Source organism: Salmo salar, chromosome ssa01, assembly GCF_905237065.1.
Source record: "Salmo salar chromosome ssa01, Ssal_v3.1, whole genome shotgun sequence".
NCBI lineage: Eukaryota > Metazoa > Chordata > Actinopteri > Salmoniformes > Salmonidae > Salmo > Salmo salar.
In genome coordinates this window covers 167,816,266-167,834,470 of record NC_059442.1, presented here as the reverse complement: position 1 = coordinate 167,834,470, position 18,205 = coordinate 167,816,266, and the positions used below count along the sequence as shown (strand labels likewise).

At 43.3% G+C, this 18,205-nt stretch overlaps 2 protein-coding genes across 2 annotated transcripts in view; both read right to left on the bottom strand.

Moving 5' to 3' along the window:
• The window catches only part of LOC106572123 (WD repeat-containing protein 7), a 376,679-nt gene extending 375,742 nt beyond the window's left edge, over positions 1-937 (bottom strand). Inside the window, exon 1 of the mRNA XM_045693965.1 lies at positions 792-937. The gene's annotated coding sequence lies outside the window, so the exon portion shown is untranslated. The remainder of the gene's footprint in view (positions 1-791) is intronic.
• Positions 938-1,523: 586 nt separating this feature from the next.
• The window catches only part of LOC106572087 (phospholipid-transporting ATPase IC), a 47,396-nt gene continuing 30,714 nt past the window's right edge, over positions 1,524-18,205 (bottom strand). Inside the window, exons 9-28 of the mRNA XM_014145914.2 lie at positions 17,621-17,703; positions 16,589-16,747; positions 16,366-16,454; positions 14,657-14,847; positions 14,029-14,237; positions 13,711-13,754; positions 13,265-13,421; positions 12,637-12,825; positions 12,302-12,414; positions 11,853-12,017; positions 9,148-9,259; positions 8,732-8,807; positions 7,922-8,054; positions 7,435-7,723; positions 6,957-7,180; positions 5,616-5,699; positions 4,617-4,862; positions 4,233-4,371; positions 3,763-3,893; positions 1,524-3,453 (exon numbers count right to left, since the gene is read on the bottom strand). Of these exons, the coding sequence (XP_014001389.1) occupies positions 3,235-3,453; positions 3,763-3,893; positions 4,233-4,371; positions 4,617-4,862; positions 5,616-5,699; positions 6,957-7,180; positions 7,435-7,723; positions 7,922-8,054; positions 8,732-8,807; positions 9,148-9,259; positions 11,853-12,017; positions 12,302-12,414; positions 12,637-12,825; positions 13,265-13,421; positions 13,711-13,754; positions 14,029-14,237; positions 14,657-14,847; positions 16,366-16,454; positions 16,589-16,747; positions 17,621-17,703 (3,052 nt within the window). The 3' untranslated portion in view covers positions 1,524-3,234. The remainder of the gene's footprint in view (positions 3,454-3,762; positions 3,894-4,232; positions 4,372-4,616; positions 4,863-5,615; positions 5,700-6,956; positions 7,181-7,434; positions 7,724-7,921; positions 8,055-8,731; positions 8,808-9,147; positions 9,260-11,852; positions 12,018-12,301; positions 12,415-12,636; positions 12,826-13,264; positions 13,422-13,710; positions 13,755-14,028; positions 14,238-14,656; positions 14,848-16,365; positions 16,455-16,588; positions 16,748-17,620; positions 17,704-18,205) is intronic.

Genomic DNA, 18,205 nt, shown 5'->3' with positions numbered 1-18,205 from the left:
TTCCCTATTAAATTCAATACCTTTTTCGATATTGTTGAATTGCGTAAAGTTGATGTTATTGGGTCCTACAAAGCCAACCGGCAGCCTGGTTAACAGCCAGCTACCAAGGCTGAACGGTGACACCCGGAACGCCCACTCTTTACCAGACTATCTTTCACCAACACACAGGACAAGTGAATCCACAATACTGTTAAGAAACACCCTGACATTAAAAATAAATCAGCAATACAGGGTAGTTGAAGTGTAGGGAAATGTAATGGACGCAGTCAGTCTACCGTGAACTGCGTGCAGACGACATTACAGAAGATGTTGCGCAAAATCATTCAATGGATGATCCTCAACCAACCAACCTGTTCAAAGGTTTGGGTGCATGAAATAACGAACTCACTGAGTTGTTTATCATGTTTGTAACATAAAAAACCTGCTCAATCTTCTCCGTATCATGTAAGTAGGTTATCGATTATTACAGACTTTGGTTGCCAATCGTTGCGAGATAACGTTATTAGCCAGATAATGATGGGTTGACACATATGAGCTAGCTAGCTAGCACATTATACGTTGAGAGACACTACCATGGCTAGCTATGATATCTACGTATGCCAGTGTAAGTAAAACGTCGTGTAACAAAAGACAGTACAGTATTATTCACTATATTGCGTACCTTGGTAAAACCGTTGGCTTCGCTAACAGGTGATAGCTTAGCTAGCTGACATTAAAAGCACCTATATGTCGCGACTTCCTGGTTAAAAAAAGAAAGCTAAAATGGACAAATACGTTTTAAAAACACTTACCTATGACAGGTTCTACTGCACCATTAACTTTTCTTGGGAACAGTATTGATGAAACACTCAGTCAGTGTAGGTCATCGGTATTGTAATTCGTCTTGATCACTACACTCAGGTTCTGCAAATCCTCTCTAGTCAGCTGATTACGGGACAGCGTTTGGCGTTGCCGTTAATCGATATTACTGCCGTAAACTATAACGTCTTGCGTTGGCAACCATCTTGGTTGTGGCAAATGGATATTGATCAAGGTAAATCAACCCAGTTCTAGGACTGCAGGTGGAGCACATGTCCCACTCCTGGGGTTAGTGTTGGTGCTGTATAAAACGTGTGTGTGTGTGGAGTAGGCTTCTCCACCCACCACTCATGTATTTGGGGCTTGTAAGCATTTCACTGTAAGGTCTACATTTACATTTGAGTCATTTAGCAGACGCTCTTATCCAGAGTGACTTACAGTAGTGAGTGTATACATTTCATACAGTTAAAAAAAAAATTGTACTGGCCCCCAGTGGGAATCGAACCCACAACCCTGGCGTTGCACACACCATGCTGGCGTTGCAAACACCATGCTCTACCAACTGAGCCACAGGGAAGATCAAACCTGTTGTATTCGGCGCATGTGACAAATACAAATTTGACATATGAAACTTAGACAACATGGATAACAGCAAAACAGTGACTGCTTCTAGGCAGAAACCTTTTACTTTTCCCCCCTCTACAATTTTGAGACCCGAAAGCAGCTCCTCTGTATCGGTACTTTTTATTCAAAGTCATTTTACATATGTTAAAAACAAGTTTTTAAAAATGGTAGTGATAAGGGGTTGTCCAATGGATCTGTTGCTGTATACCAAATGGACTGTAACTATTTGAAAAGGTTTGCGTAGATATGTTACTTTATTCACAGAGAAACAAGTATGTAACAGAATAAACAGTACTGTCCCAAATGGCACTTTAATCCCTATATAGTGCACTATTTCTACCAGAGCCCTGGTCCAATGTAGTGCACTATATAGGGATTCAAGTGCTATTTGTGACACACCCGCAGTGAGTTCAGTTGACAGGCCATATTGATACAAGGTTGATATATAAAAGGAATATTGTGTATTTGGCAAATAACCATGGCTGAGTCTCAATGCAAATGCCCGCATCTTTGTAGACTGAGACAGTGACACAGAACAAGAATGAGTTCTATTTTAGAATAGTTCATTCTCTTTCTATGGTCAGAATATATAAAATGGATTGAAATGTCAATGCAAAGACAGCATTAAAATGACAAATATTGCAAATCCATTCATACTTTATAGATTAAAATTAGATAGAGTTATGGCTGACAACTGGCATCTCAGAATACTAGGTGCTACTAGCATCCGGTTTTGATTTGAAAGGGGGTTATTTAGCTCAGGTAAAACAACAGCTAGCATGTCCAGAGGTGCAGCAGGGTTCTATAGGGTTGATGTAAACAAATGGTTCATCTTTAAAAAGCATGTATACAATAAGTCCATGTCCATATGAAGCATGTCAAATGACTTACAGCAGTAAAGACACCATCAAATAAAAGCTGTTGAAAACATGCATAATCTAGTTAGGATCCAGCACTTATGAGCTTCCTTACGAGCCGACAAAAAAATAAAAAGCTGAAATTCTTTTGCATTGATAAAATATATATGATTGATTATGACACCTTTCTGACTGCAAGTACGCATTTAAAAACTGATCCAGTAAATTAAAATCCAAACCAACATTAATTCACAATATATTAAATTAAGACCGTTTAAAAAAAAAAAAGGCAAACTCCCAAGATCCAGAGGAAATGCAATCCTTGCAATAGATCGCATTACTTACACCGCGATAGGCAACATAACCAAATACTCCATGGCCCGTATTCACAAAGTGCTGCTCAAACATACATTTTCCCTTTTTGATCATATAAATAAGATCACATGTGCGGGGGGGACCTGGTCCTAGATCAGCGCTCTAACCCTTGAGGCTTCATGAATACAGGCCAAGGTATGTCAGGAGTACCCCATGATGCCAAGCTATGCTCCAACCATCCAGGTGAGGAGGAGAACTAAAATAAGACTTTTAAAATCCTGGACATTAAAACATTGGTTGTTTTTTTTACACAATAAACCGTATAACATTAACACCAACAGTAGCGCTTCGGTGAGCTTTTGGATGGTTAAGAGTCTTTGCATAGATTCAGACCATGCCAGGTCAGTGAGATGATGCCCTGTTCTCAGTTCTAGATGCATAGGGACAGGCTAGCCTGATCCCAGATCTGTTTGTGTTGTCCTGCCAACTCCTCTGGTCATTGTCACCCTAGAAATCATGTAATTTTACATCTATACATTTTATACCTATTGATTCCATATGCAAATTTTATGAGTAGACAAGACCGCACAAACAGATCTGGGACCAGTCTAGTGCCAGGACGGTGAGTCCCCTTCATATGTTACTGGCCTGGGGGGACCTCTGTGATACTGTCCCTGGGGTCGGGGCGAGCTGCAGCAGGCCGCCGTCGGATGCTGCGGCCTGACGCGATGAGGTCGGCGTAACCCCGGGAGTGAGAAAAGGCGTAGGCCGAACGGCGGGAGCGTCTGTCGCGCTGGAACGGAGCCGGTTTCTTCTTCTCCTCTTCCTCCGCCTCATACTTCTTCCTGTTCCTCTGGACCTGTGGCGGCGGGAAACAAATATTCATAAACATTCATGAAATCGTTCATAAACAAGTTTAAAATATGGATGTGTGGTGGGGTTTTATTCAAGAGCACTTCAGACAGGGTGTAGTTTTCCAGATTTTGTGCTCCATTTCGAACGCCCACAAAATCCACAGATCTCTGATACAAAAAAAAACTCTCTCACAATATTGCAGAGGCAATGAGCCGTACCATGGACATATCACAGCCATGTCATACCAAAATATTACCAAATCAACACATTATGAGTAAAGTCATTTTCGGGGTTAGTAGTTGCTAGGCCTTACGTTGTCTCCAACCGACGGCCAGATGGTTTTGCAGAGGAACTGAATGAAGATGACAGGTAGCAGGCTGATCCCCACAGTCAGGATGATGGTAAGCCACAGATAAGGCTGTCTGAGCGCGTTAGGGGCTACACCTGACACACACAGAAAAACAAAACATACGCTGGCTTAGAAAAGCACAGTAATTACTCATCATCATCACCATCTGTGACAAGAGCCATATGGCCAGGGTCATGTTCATAAGGTGCAAACTGGAAGAAAACTGACAGAATTAGGGATCTACTACCTAAACTTGTCCAATAAGAAACATTCATTCTACATTGTGAAACGTTTTGCTATCGTCTGTGTGGCCGAATGAACACGACCCCAAGGTTAGTATTCATTAGGGCATACAATGTCCAGGTAGTCTCTCCCGGTTTTAGTCTGTTTTCATCCGTGTGAACAGGATCCAGATCTGAAGAGGCAGAACTCACCGGTGAAAGTGAAGGTTGACGGGAAGATGACGTGGATTCCTGCACTGTGGATATCGAACATGATCCCAAAGTATATGGCTATACTGCAGAGGACGGCGAAGCAGTTCACAAAGGTCCAGTACGACGTCTCCAGAGATATCTGGGAGAGGAGTGTGAGAGACAGAAAGTTACATCATCTATTCCAACACTGTAGGAGGAAACAGCACTTGCTGTATAAATAGGCTTGTCGTTTCTTTTAATTTTTTTTTAACAGATTTCTGAAAACACACAAGAGTTTGTTTCTTGTGTCTACATGTGAGCTGTGGAATGAATTTCCCTTTTGAAGGACAACATAACATAATCAATCCACCAATCAATAAATCCATTGAGGAACAAGTCAGCTACCTGCAGGTTGACGGTGAAGATGAGAGAAGAGGCCATGACCACAGCGAGGGACTGGTAGTCTGAAGGTGCCTCTCCGTCCTGCCCCATGGTCTGGAGGAACGCCCCGTACGGGATGAAGAAGACCACCAGAGAGGTGAAGATGCCGTGGAACAGACTGATGAAGAAGTTCTTGTAGTTGAAGAGCGCTCCCTGCTGACCAGGGAGGTATAACTTGGGGAACTTTCTGCTCAGTTTGTCGTTCACATCCTTCAAGGAAACAGGAAATAGAAATGTCATATTACCTCAGGGCTTCCCAAACTTGTACTGCACATTATCCCAAAATTGACACTTAAATGCAGGGGACTCGACTTGGACAAGGCTTGTTAAGGCTGCGTGTTCATATTCACTAACTTTTAGGTCCCGCAGGCTGTCCCAACACATAATGACATGAAAGCACATTTTATTAGTTTAAGAGATCCTTTGTTGGCACTAAGCGGTTTTATTCTATACCCCTTTGATGATCATTTGTTTGATAATAAGCTGAAATATTTTCTCAATGGGTCCAGGGGGAACCCACACAGTATCTCGACCCCAAGTTTGGGAACCACTGAATTAGCTTAACATTGACGTGTCATACGATCGGAATAAGACAGAGTGATAAAAAAAAAAGGAAAAAAATAAAAAAAGGGGAGTTTTCATTCAACGTTCATCATTAAAAACAGTGAACACAGAGCCGGTTACCTCTATGAAAAGCCCAGCTTGTCCAGCTGGCATTTGAAGGGGACATGACAACTGGTGCCCAGTGTGTATAGCCAAGTTATCGTTACTCGTTGTGTTATTACTTTTCTACAGTATTATTTCTCAAGTTTCTTTCTCTCTGCATTGTTGGGAAGGTCCCGTAAGTAAATATTTCACTGTTGGTTACGAAGCATGTGACAAATAAAATTAGATTTGGATTTATTATGGACATTTTCAAAAATGACAACAAACATTCTACATGTATCTGTTTTAATAGCTTACCTGATCCAACAAGCCAACCAGCAGGACAGGAAGAGAGCTGTACATCACATTGTACAAGGTGATGAACCAATCTTCATAGGCAACCTGGAGTGGTATCATAAAGTCATATATATCACACAATAACTTACTCCTCTATTTTTTGATTTTATTTAACTAGGCAACTCAGTTAAGAACAAATTCTTATTTACAATGACGGCCTACCGGGGAACAGTGGGTTAACTGCCTTGTTCAGGGACAGAATGACAGATTTTTACCTTGTCAGCTCGGGGATTCGATCGAGCTACCTTTCAGTTACTGGCCCAACGCTCTAACCACTAAGCTACCTGCCGCCCCTCTATCACCAAACACACGTCCATATTTAGGATCAATCATCTGTTCCATAGTATATGATACAAAAGGCATTTTGGGGTTTTGATTCAGTCTAGATAAGTGGTCGTTGAAAATGCAGTTTAGACAGGTGGTGCCCTAAATGGCACCCTAGGGCTCTGGTCAAAAGTAGTGCACTATTTAGGGAATCTGGCTCTGGTCAAAAGTAGTGCACTATTTAAGTAGTGCTCTCTCTAATTCTCTCTTTATCTCTTTCTCTCGGAGGACCTGAGCCCTAGGACCATGCCTCAGGACTACCTGGTATGATGACTCCTTGCTGTCCCCAGTCCACCTGGCCGTGCTGCTGCTCCAGTTTCAACTGTTCTGCCTGCGGCTATGGAACCCTGACCTGTTCACCGGACGTGCTTGTTGCACCCTCGACAACTACTATGATTATTATTATTTGACCATGCTGGTCATTTATGAACATTTTAACATCTTGACCATGTTCTGTTATAATATCCACCCTGCACAGCCAGAAGAGGACTGGCCACCCCTCATAGCCTGGTTCCTCTCTAGGTTTCTTCCTAGGTTTTTGGCCTTTCTAGGGAGTTTTTCCTAGGGAGTTTTTCCTAGCCACCGTGCTTCTTTCACATGCTTTGCTTGCTGTTTGGGGTTTTAGGCTGGGTTTCTGTACAGCACTTTGAGATATCAGCTGATGTACGAAGGGCTATATAAATAAATTAGATTAGATTTGATTTAAGGAATCGGGTTCTGGTCAAAAGTAGTGTACTATTTAAGCAATAGGGCTCTGGTCAAAAGTAGTGCACTATTTAGGGAATAGGGCTCTGGTCAAAAGTAGTGCACTATTTAAGGAATAGGGCTCTGGTCAAAAGTAGTGCACTATTTAAGGAATAGGGCTCTGGTCAAAAGTAGTGCACTATTTAGGGAATAGGGCTCTGGTCAAAAGTAGTGCACTATTTAAGGAATAGGGTGCCAGTTGGGACACACACTACCTCTAGAACATTCCCTCACCTGAGCTGAGAACCCATTGAAGAAGGAGTACCAGAAGTGGACCAGGGTGAAGGCAAAGTTCTTGAAGAAGAAGTAGCGGAGGAACTTGCACATGCGGATGTAGGACCAGCGGCCGTGGACCAGCAGGAGACGCTCCAGGTACCGGAACTGAGCGAAGGCATAGTCACTGGACATCACCGCCTGCATGCCCTCTTGACCAGATATACCCACACCGATGTCTGCAGCTGGAGAGAGACAGAGAGAGAGAGAGAGAGAGAGAGAGAGAGAGACAGAGAGAGAGAGGTGGGGGGGAGAAAGTGAAACAAAAACAGAGAATTTGTCTCAACAGCTGAAGAGGTGAGGAGTTTGCAAAGGGGGAGTAGATATCACAAACACTTCACTACAAAAAGCTTTGTGGTGAAAACTACAATTCAGCTATAACAACAGCTAACAAATAATGAATCATTTTACAGTAAATCAAATGAATATCCTCCCGTACTCTTGATCATGTTGACGTCGTTGGCTCCGTCTCCGATGGACAGCGTGACAGCCTTCTTATACTTCTTCACCAGGCTGACCACGTTGGCCTTCTGTTTGGGCGTGACACGACAACAGATGACCGCCTCGCACTCGCACGCCATGTTCACAAAGTCTACCTGACGACTCTCCTTCTCCCAGTCGTCGATTGGCTGGGTGGAATCATGGGGCGTGGCAGAGACGGGTCTCTTTCCAAGACGCTTCAAGCGAAGGCGACGGCGTTTCTTCTTTTTCTCGTATAAGATCTCGTTCTGTGGAGAGAAACACAGACTATTTATTCTTTACAAGAAAAATATACTTTTTGTTCACACAAAAGAGAAGAAAAAAAAACCTCACAAAAACAATGAAATGAAAAATGTCCATGTAAATATTAGGCGGGGTCAAGTGTATGCCTTTAATGATCATTTCATGTTGAACAGCAACAGTAACTAGTAGTAGTCTCCACTCACCAGCCAGCCTCCAGTGATGATGAGTGCGTTCTTGCCGGGCTCGGGGAAGAACGGATCTGGTACCTTCTTCCTGGTTCGACCGGACGCAGGCAGTTGGTCCCTCCGGTTTGCCTGTCTGATTCGCAGCTTCTCACTATCACACACACACACACACACACACACACACACACACACACACACACACACACACACACACACACACACACACAAGATCATCAAATATCAGAACTACATCTTACAGTGTATTATCATAACTTCACTCTGCAAATACAGCAGCAGCCTAGCCTTTCCAACAGCAGCCTTTCCAGCAGTAGCCTAGCCTTTACAGCAGTAGCCTAGCCTTTACAGCAGTAGCCTAGCCTTTACAGCAGTAGCCTAGCCTTTACAGCAGCAGCCTAGCCTTTACAGCAGCAGCCTAGCCTTTACAGCAGCAGCCTAGCCTTTACCAGCAGCAGCCTAGCCTTTCCAGCAGCAGCCTAGCCTTTCCAGCAGCAGCCTTTCCAGCAGCAGCCTAGCCTTTCCAGCAGCAGCCTAGCCTTTACAGCAGCAGCCTAGCCTTTACAGCAGCAGCCTAGCCTTTACAGCAGTAGCCTAGCCTTTACAGCAGTAGCCTAGCCTTTCCAGCAGTAGCCTAGCCTTTCCAGCAGTAGCCTAGCCTTTACAGCAGTAGCCTAGCCTTTACAGCAGTAGCCTAGCCTTTACAGCAGTAGCCTAGCCTTTACAGCAGTAGCCTAGCCTTTACAGCAGTAGCCTAGCCTTTACAGCAGTAGCCTTTACAGCAACACTTCTCCTGTAATATCTTAAACCTACTTGATATCATCTCCATAGTGGATCTGCATGTCATCGGTGAGCAGCTCACAGGAATAGCCAATGTTCTCAGCCGTTTCTACAGGGAAGGAAATGTTCACGTTAATGTCATCAGTAAACATTTAATCCATCAAGAGGCAAACTCGGTGAAGTAGCAGCTCGAGATGTTATCTTAGTCATTAAGTCAACAGTAGCACATTGTTGGGAGGTAAAAATGGACTGCAGCCCAAGTGGTACCATATTCCCTATACTGTACAGAAGTGCACTACTATGGCCCTGGTTAAAGGCAGTGTGTTAAATAGGGAACAGGGATGGAATCCTACTGTAACCCATTCTCTGGTTAGATGGAGAGATGAACATTCCAGACGAAGGCTGGCCGCCATGTGAACACAGCTTATCTTGACTTTCTATTCTCCTACCTTTCTTATCTCCAGTGAGAACCCAGATCTTAATGTCAGCCTTCGCCAGCTTGGCGATGGTCTCAGGAACCCCGTCCTGTAGCTTGTCCTCGATGGCAGTTGCTCCGATCATCTGCGAAAGGACATAAACAACGCAAACCCGGGTGACTTTTCAGAGCAAAAAGTGGCGGCTTTAATAAAAGCAAGAGTCAGATTTCTTTGGTAACACAGGATTAGGGGTGTTAACCCCAGTGTCCTGGCTAAATTCCCAATCTGGCCCTCATACCATCATGGCCACCTAATCATCCCCAGCTTCCAACTGGCTCATTCATCCCCCCTCTCTCCTGTAAAGCCCATTCTGGGGGGAAGCTGCTATAGGCCACCAAGTGCTAGCAGTCAGTATCTGGATAATATGTGTGAAATGCTTGATAATATATGTGATATCAACAGAGATGTATATTTTCTGGGTGATTTAAATATTGACTGGCTTTCATCAGGCTGTCCATTCAAGAGAAAGCTTCAAACTGTAACCAGTGCTGTAACCTGGTTCAGGTTATCAGTCAACCTACCAGGGTAGTTATAAACAGCACAGGAATGAAATCATCAACATGTATTGATCACATCTTTACTAATGCTGCAGAAATTTGCTTTAAAGCAGTATCCAGATCCATCTGATGTAGTGATCACAATACAGTAGCCATATCTAGGAAAACCAATGTTCCAAAGGCTGGGCCTAATATAGCGTATGAGAGGTCATACAAGAAGTTTTGTAGTGATTCATATGTTGTTGATGTAAATAATATTTGTTGGTCTGTAATGAGGAGCAAACAGACGCTTGACACATTTATGAAATTGCTTATTCCATTAAGCACGCACCCATTAAGAAAATTACTGTAAAAACTAAAAGCATTGTATTTTGTACAAATCACTCAGTAAGCCCTAAACTTCAACAACGTCTCGTAATGAATAATGTGGAAATTGAGCAAGTTGAGGTGACTAAACTTAAACTTAAACGGTCATGGTCAAAACATATTGATACAACAGTAACTAAGATGGGGAGAAGTCTGTCCATAATAAAGCACTGCTCTGCCTTCTTAACAACACTATCAACAAGGCAGGTCCTACAGGCCCTAGTTTTGTCGCATCTGGACTACTGTTCAGTGGTGTGGTCAGGTGCCACAAAGAGGGAGTTAGGAAAATTGCAATTGGCTCAGAACAGGGCAGCGCTGCTGGCCCTCGGATGTACACAGAGAGCAAACATTAATAACATGCATGTCCATCTCTCAAGGCTCAAAGCGGAAAAGAGATTGACTTCATCACTACTTGTTTTTGTAAGAGGTATTGACAAGCTGAATGTACCGAGCTGTCTGTTTAAAATACTAGCACACAGCTCTGACACCCACGCATACCCCACAAGTGGCGCAGCAGTCTAAGGCACTGCATATCAGTGCTAGAGGCGTCACTACAGACCCTGGTTCGATTCCAGGCTGAATCACATCCGGCCGTGATTAGGAGTCCCATAGGGCGGCACACAATTGGCCCAGCGTCATCCAGGTTAGGGCTTGGCCGGGGTAGGCCGTCACTATAAATAACAATTTGTTCTTAACTGACTTTATTTAACTAGTAAAGGTTAAAAAAAAATACATTTTTTTTTTTTAAACAAGACATGCCACAAGAGGTCTCTTCACAGTCCCCAAATCCAGAACAGACTATGGGAGGCACACAGTACTACATAGAGCCATGACTACATGGAACTCTATTCCACATCAGGTAACTGATGCAAGCAGTAGAATCAGATTTTTTTTTTAAACTGGTAAAAATACACCTTATGGAACAACGGGGACTGTGAAGAGACACACACAGGTACAGACACATGCATGCACATACATTGTGATATTGTTGTATTTGAACATTTTGTGCTGTGGATATGTGGTGGTGTAGGGATGTTATATGATGTACTGTTATCTTGAGTTAATTCAGTACAAACATAGTTCACTGTTTTATCTGTAATGTGGATGCTTTGGTGTGTTTGGACCCCAGGAAGAGTAGCTGCTGCCTTGGCAGGAACTAATGGGGATCCATAATAAACCCCAGGAAGAGTAGCTGCTGCCTTGGCAGGAACTAATGGGGATCCATAATAAACCCCAGGAAGAGTAGCTGCTGCCTTGGCAGGAACTAATGGGGATCCATAATAAACCCCAGGAAGAGTAGCTGCTGCCTTGGCAGGAACTAATGGGGATCCATAATAAACCCCAGGAAGAGTAGCTGCTGCCTTGGCAGGAACTAATGGGGATCCATAATAAACCCCAGGAAGAGTAGCTGCTGCCTTGGCAGGAACTAATGGGGATCCATAATAAACCCCAGGAAGAGTAGCTGCTGCCTTGGCAGGAACAAATGGGGATCCATAATAAACCCCAGGAAGAGTAGCTGCTGCCTTGGCAGGAACTAATGGGGATCCATAATAAACCCCAGGAAGAGTAGCTGCTACCTTGACAGGAACTAATGGGGATCCATAATAAAACACAAATACAAACTATTCCCCAGGTCGTTGCTGTAAATGAGAATGTGTTCAGGCAACTTACCTGGTAAAATAATGGTTAAAAAAACAGTTTACTTAAAGACTGATGGCATCTTATTACTATATCTTAATGATCCTGACCAAAATGTCAGCCCTCTACATTGTATAAGTGATATGATTGGTTGAAGTATTTGGAGCGTCGTCCTACCATGAAGTTGTTCTCAATCTGTTCATACACTCGATCTAGAGCAGCCTCCCTGTTGCCGATAGCAACACTGGCATCCTTGTGCTTCTTAGCCCAGGCGTCAAACTCCTGCTTACTGATATCCTTGTAACACAAACACAGGGTCCGGAGAGTCTGGTTGGCAAAGATCTACAATGGAAGAGAAATGATTCCAATGACGCACCAATGGAAAAACATGCATCATCTATTTTTTTTTTTTTTTAGAAACTATTTGAGCTCAAGCTTAATTTGTTACGTGACCACAATGTCCTAGCTCAGAGTTCAACCACACGTCAAACTAAGGCCACTACTACTCCACACAATACAGCAAAGGTCTCAAACTATAATGTCAGAATGTGGCCCCTGAGCAAAAGGAGTTTGGCACCACCTGCCATATTATTAAAAACACCCCAGAACAGATATTGTTAACTCACGTCCAGAGCAGTCTGGGTCTCTTCCTTGTGTCTGGAGTTAGGAGAGAGGCGTTCGTAGATGACCGTGTCTGCTCCTTTACAGTACAAACGGATCCGACCATCAGGGAACCTCACTGTGTGTGTGTGTGAGAGAGAGAAGACAGCACGTTAGGGAGATGGTCACAGTGAAAGGGCTAATTTTGCTAAATTCCAGCTTTCCCAAAGTTCCCCAAAAATCCAGGCCAGCTGGAGGATTTCCAAAAATCATCAGGAATAAACAGGAACTCTAAAATATCCAGAGGTTTTACAACCCTACAAAAGTCCCAGGGGTCGCAGACTTAAAAACAGTCACTCACGGATGACGGACATGCGTTTGCGGTCGCTGTTAAAGTCGAGCAGGGCCAACACCTCGTAGGTCATCTCCCGGTCCATCTCGCTGATGGTGATGGTGTCCTGGGTACGGGACAGGAACACAAAACCAAAGTTCCTGGCAGCCGTAACCAGAGCCCCCTCGTCGGGAGAGGCTGCCTGGTACACCAACTCATCTGAGGATTGAGGACAACAGACGCACATCAACTCTGGGGTCAAAGGTTATGTTACACCCGTATTATAGACTATTCGTCAGTGTCTGCAGTATGCTAAACTAAGACTACCTGTTTGTGTATGTTCCTATTAATATTGGGCCGGTTCCCCCAGACAACAGATAAAGATCCATCCTGGACTAAGAAGCATTTTTTTACATTTACATTTTAGTCATTTAGCAGACGCTCTTATCCAGAGCGACTTACAGTAGTGAATGCATACATTTCATTTCATGCATTTTATTTATTTTTTGTACAATAAATTCTCCATTGACTATGTTTTGTTTTTTTAGTTCAGGACCAGGCTTTATAGGTGTCCAGGATACCAGCCCATTTGGTATAATCAGTGATTAATGAACTTTGACCTCTAGCATCACTAGAATGCATGTTGTCTAGTGCTCACCTTCTTTCTGCTCCACCATGACAGTGTGACACAGAGACAGCAGCTTGAAGAACTCCAGCGCGTCTTTGTCCTTCTTGGACCGGATGCAAGCCACCAGGGAATGATCCAGGTATTCAAACTTGCTGTCTGCGTGCTTGTTCCAGCTGAAATCCACTGGCTGTGAAGTACCGAGGGGAAGAAATTACCATCAACACAATGCTACAGATAGACTTGGAAGACCGGTTTCCTGGACCCATATTAAGCCTAGGTCCTTGACTATCAACACTTTCAAAATGGGGATTGAACACGTTTTTTTAGTCTGGGACTACGCTTGATCTGTGTCCGGGAAACTGACCCTGATAGTTTTATTTAAAAAAAAAATGTAATCTCTCGCAACAGATGTTAAAATGTAAAGCATTTTGAATAGCAGAAATACGTGACAATCTGAATAGAATGATAAACCTGACCTTTCCACGATTCAGACTCACTCCCTCCACAGTGGTCGGGTCGCCTGGCAAAATGAAAAGTATCGCTTAGTTGTTATACTGAGTCGTGTAACCCGATACAGGCGTCTTCACAACATATTTACATCCTTTTTGTCATGTTTACCACAATGCAGTGGGCCAGAAAGAATGTCCTTCCAAGCCAAGATATAAGTGTAGCATGATACACTGCAGTACCCATAATGCTCTGTACAACCTAGCGATTTTTTTATCTTCCTGAAGATGTTCCTCTCTTCTCCTTATCAATACATGGTGTCAGAAACGAAAGGACATTTCTCTAACCGAAGGTGCGTCCGGCGATGGTGCACTTCTTGAAGGCCATGATGTTCTGCGTGAGAGTACCGGTCTTGTCTGAGAAGACGTACTCGATCTGACCCAGTTGTTCGTTAAGGGTTGTGGTACGGGCCTTGGCTGGCGTATCTTTCTCCTGGTAGTACATCTGAAGGTCCCAGTTGATGAACTTCGACTGGCCCAAACGAATCACTTCCACACTGGACAGGAAGTAGAGGAAATAACATCATGACAGTCAGGTTAGGAGAAATTATCCAGGTTGATTTTTTTTCTCCATCAGAAACACAATGTCTGTGTGTTAGAATAGGATGGCTGGAACTAGATCATTAAACAGCTGTAATAAAATCTGTGGAAGTAGAAGGTAGAGATTATAAATACACACTTCAAATCTTAGTCAGATTAAGAGATATTCATTGTTCTACTTCTCCATCAGGTTAGTCTCAGCTAACAGACGAAAACACAGCTGGCCAGAGGAGAGATTCTGGGGTTGCTGATTCTGGGTTGCTGGCGTCTGTGTGTTAGGATAATTGGAACTTGGATATATGACCATTCTGATCCTGACACAACCATCTCTTCTGAGACCGTGGGTACGAACTAGCCTGGGTTTGAGACGACTCACCTGACGTAGAGGGAGATGGGAACCATGGTGTTGAGCACGATGATGTACCCCCAGAAGCTGAGGAATCCTCTGTAAGAAGCAGTCTGGTCCTTGCCATCTTTCAGATACCAGGCCCTGCTGCCTACCTCCTCGTACCAGAAGGAGTTTCCGATGGCCAGGCCAGCACACAACAGGATCAGGATTACAAAGATCTGGTGGAGGGAAGAGGGAGAAAGGATGAGCATTTGGATGGAGTTCTTCCACTGTGTCTCTATTCTCGCAAGCCATCATCAAGCATGTACAGTGCCTTCAGAGAGTATTCACAACCCCTTGACTGACTCCACATTTATTGTTGTGTTACAGCCCGAAATTAAACATTTATTCAATTGAGATTGTGTCACTGGCCTACACACAATACCCCACATGATGTTGTGGAATTATGCTTTTGGAAATGTTAACAAATGAATTAAAAATGAAAAGCTGAAATGTCTTGAGTCAATAAGTATTGAAGCCCTTTGACAAGTCACATAATTAGTTGCACGGACTCACTATGTGTTAAATAATACTGTTTAACATGATTTTCGAATGACTACCTCATCTCTGTAACACACACATACAATTATCTGTAAGGTCCCTCAGTCCAGCAGTGAATTTTAAACACAGATTCAACCACAAAGACCAGGGAGGTTTTTCAATGCCTCGCAAAGGGCCCCTATTGGTAGATGGGTAAAAATAAATAAAGGAGACATTGATTATCCCTTACACTTTGTATGGTGTATCAATTCACCCAGTCACTACAAAGATACAGGCTTCCTTCCTAACTCAGTTGCCAAAGAGGAAGGAAACCTCTCAGGGATGCCCCCATGAAGCCAATGGTGCTTTTAAAACAGTTATAGAGTTTAATGGCTGTGATAGGAGAACACTGAGAATGGATCAACAAAAGTATAGTTCCTCCACAATACTAACCTAATTGACAGAGTGAAAAGGAGGAAGCCTGTACAGAATAAAATTATTCCAAAACATGCATCCTATTTGCAATAAGGCACTAAAGTAAAACTGCAATACAAAGCGTTATGTTTGGGGCAAATCCAACAACATCCCTGAGAACCACTCTTCTTATTTTCAAGCATGGTGGTTGCTGCATCATGTTATGAGTATGCTTGTCATCAGCAAGGATTATGGCGTTTTTTAGGGTCTAAAGAAACGGAATAGAGCTAAGCACAGGCAAAATCCTAGAGGAAAACCTGGTTCAGTCTGCTTTCCCACAGACACTGGGAGACAAGTTCACCTTCCAGCGGGACAGGTGAATTTGAAAAAATGGCTGTCTAGCAATGATCAACAACCAACTTGACAGAGCTTGAAGAATTTTAAAAATGGGTTCATATTGCACAATCCAGGTGTGAAACGCTCTTAGAGACTCACCAAGCTGTAATCGCTGACAAATGTGATTCTAACATGTATTGACTTAGGGGTGTAAATACTTAAGGAAAATTTGATATCTGTATTTCATTTTCAATACATTTGCAAAGATTCCCTTTGTCATTATGGGCTATTGTGTGTAGATGGGTGAGCAATTAAATGAATCCATTTTGAATTCAGGCTGTAACAACAAAATGTATAATAAGTCATAGAGTATGAATGCTTTCTGAAGGCACTGTAGATGGCTGTTAAGAGACTTTATTTCATACAGGCTGAAATATTGTGAGGGGATGACTGAGTGTACCACTTACACTATACACCATGTAGTTCATCAGCTCATCGATTTTAGTCCTCTTGAACCTGGTCTTGCCCCCATTCCTCATGATTTTAGTGTCAGCGCCTACACCAGAACGGTGAACAAACAGAAGTGCAAAGGGTTTGGAGGAGATTAAGTCCAAGGCAGCAATATTTGCAAAATTGCATGACCGTGGTCGTTGGTGTGTGTTCATTGATTCCCGAAAAGTGTGTACTTACCTGCGAAGATGACCAGTCCGTGACACTCGTCAGTGTTTCTGATCCTACATCCTCTCAGCATCATGTTGTCCAGATCCAGAGGGAATTGTTCCTTCCTCCAATGCATGGTCCCAGTGAACTTATCCAGACGGTTGTTAGGCTCCTCACACACTATCATGGCTGTACAGAGAAACAAAGGAACAGTGTCCACACTGTCCTGGATATATGGGGGAACAGTGTCCACACTATCCTGGATATATGGGGGTACAGTGTCCACACTATCCTGGATATATGGGGGAACAGTGTCCACACTATCCTGGATATATGGGGGAACAGTGTCCACACTATCCTGGATATATGGGGGAACAGTGTCCACACTATCCTGGATATATGGGGGAACAGTGTCCACACTATCCTGGATATATGGGGGAACAGTGTCCACACTACCCTGGATATATGGGGGAACAGTGTCCACACTACCCTGGATATATGGGGGAACAGTGTCCACACTACCCTGGATATATGGGGGAACAGTGTCCACACTATCCTGGATATATGGGGGAACAGTGTCCACACTATCCTGGATATATGGGGGAACAGTGTCCACACTATCCTGGATATATGGGGGAACAGTGTCCACACTATCCTGGATATATGGGGGAACAGTGTCCACACTATCCTGGATATATGAGGGAACAACGGAACAGTATCAGAATGAGTTTCAACTTGTTATGATGAGATGTTGCAAGTCCTTTCTACTCATTGTATTTCTATGCTCACACCATCACAGCTGGGGGGGGTGGTGAATGAAACCGTGACCAGGCAGAGTCTAGCTACACAGCTAGACAGGATATCTTTGACAAACAATAACTGCCATCCTGGGTGCCCCATAGTTTACGACTGCAAATACATCTGGAAGACACTAAAAAGACAAAAGTGGAGCCACTTTCTCTCCCACTCTCAGGATTCCACTCTCATCTGTACACGCTCTGTAAAATACTATTGCAATACTCTACATGTATTTTCCCTAGTTACAGTACAGCACTATGTTACCGTCAAACTTTGCCAGCTGGCGCTCTTCCTGCAGTCTCTCGTCTGTTATTTTCAGTCCCATCTTAAACTTCAGGTTGGTTTCCCTGAAAAACAATAACATACTTTCATTTTCCAGTGGACAGTATGCTGGGAACATCTTAGTCCCAGATCTGGTCTCTCTTAGTTGGCATGATAGCACAAACAGACTGGCAGTCAGGCTAGGGAGCATCTGTACGTTAAAGAAACTAAACTATGCCAGCCGTTTGATAGTATTGTTTGATTAACAAGAGGTTATCAATCTAAATCAATAGGCTTAAAACAGACTACAACAAGTCTTAGCAAACCCTTTTTTTAATCCAACTTCAGCTCTTAATTTTTATGTTTACACAAAAGCACGTTCTGTTAATGTCATTTCTCCTGTTATCAAAGGGGCAGTTATTGACAACCCCATTATGAAATGTCAGATTACACAACAAGGTTTGAAGACCTGGACTGTGTCCCAAATGGCAACCTATTCCCTATATAGTGCACTACTTTTGACCAGGGCCAATAGGGGCTCGAAATGCACTACTTTTGACTAGGGCACATAGAATATATAAGAAATAG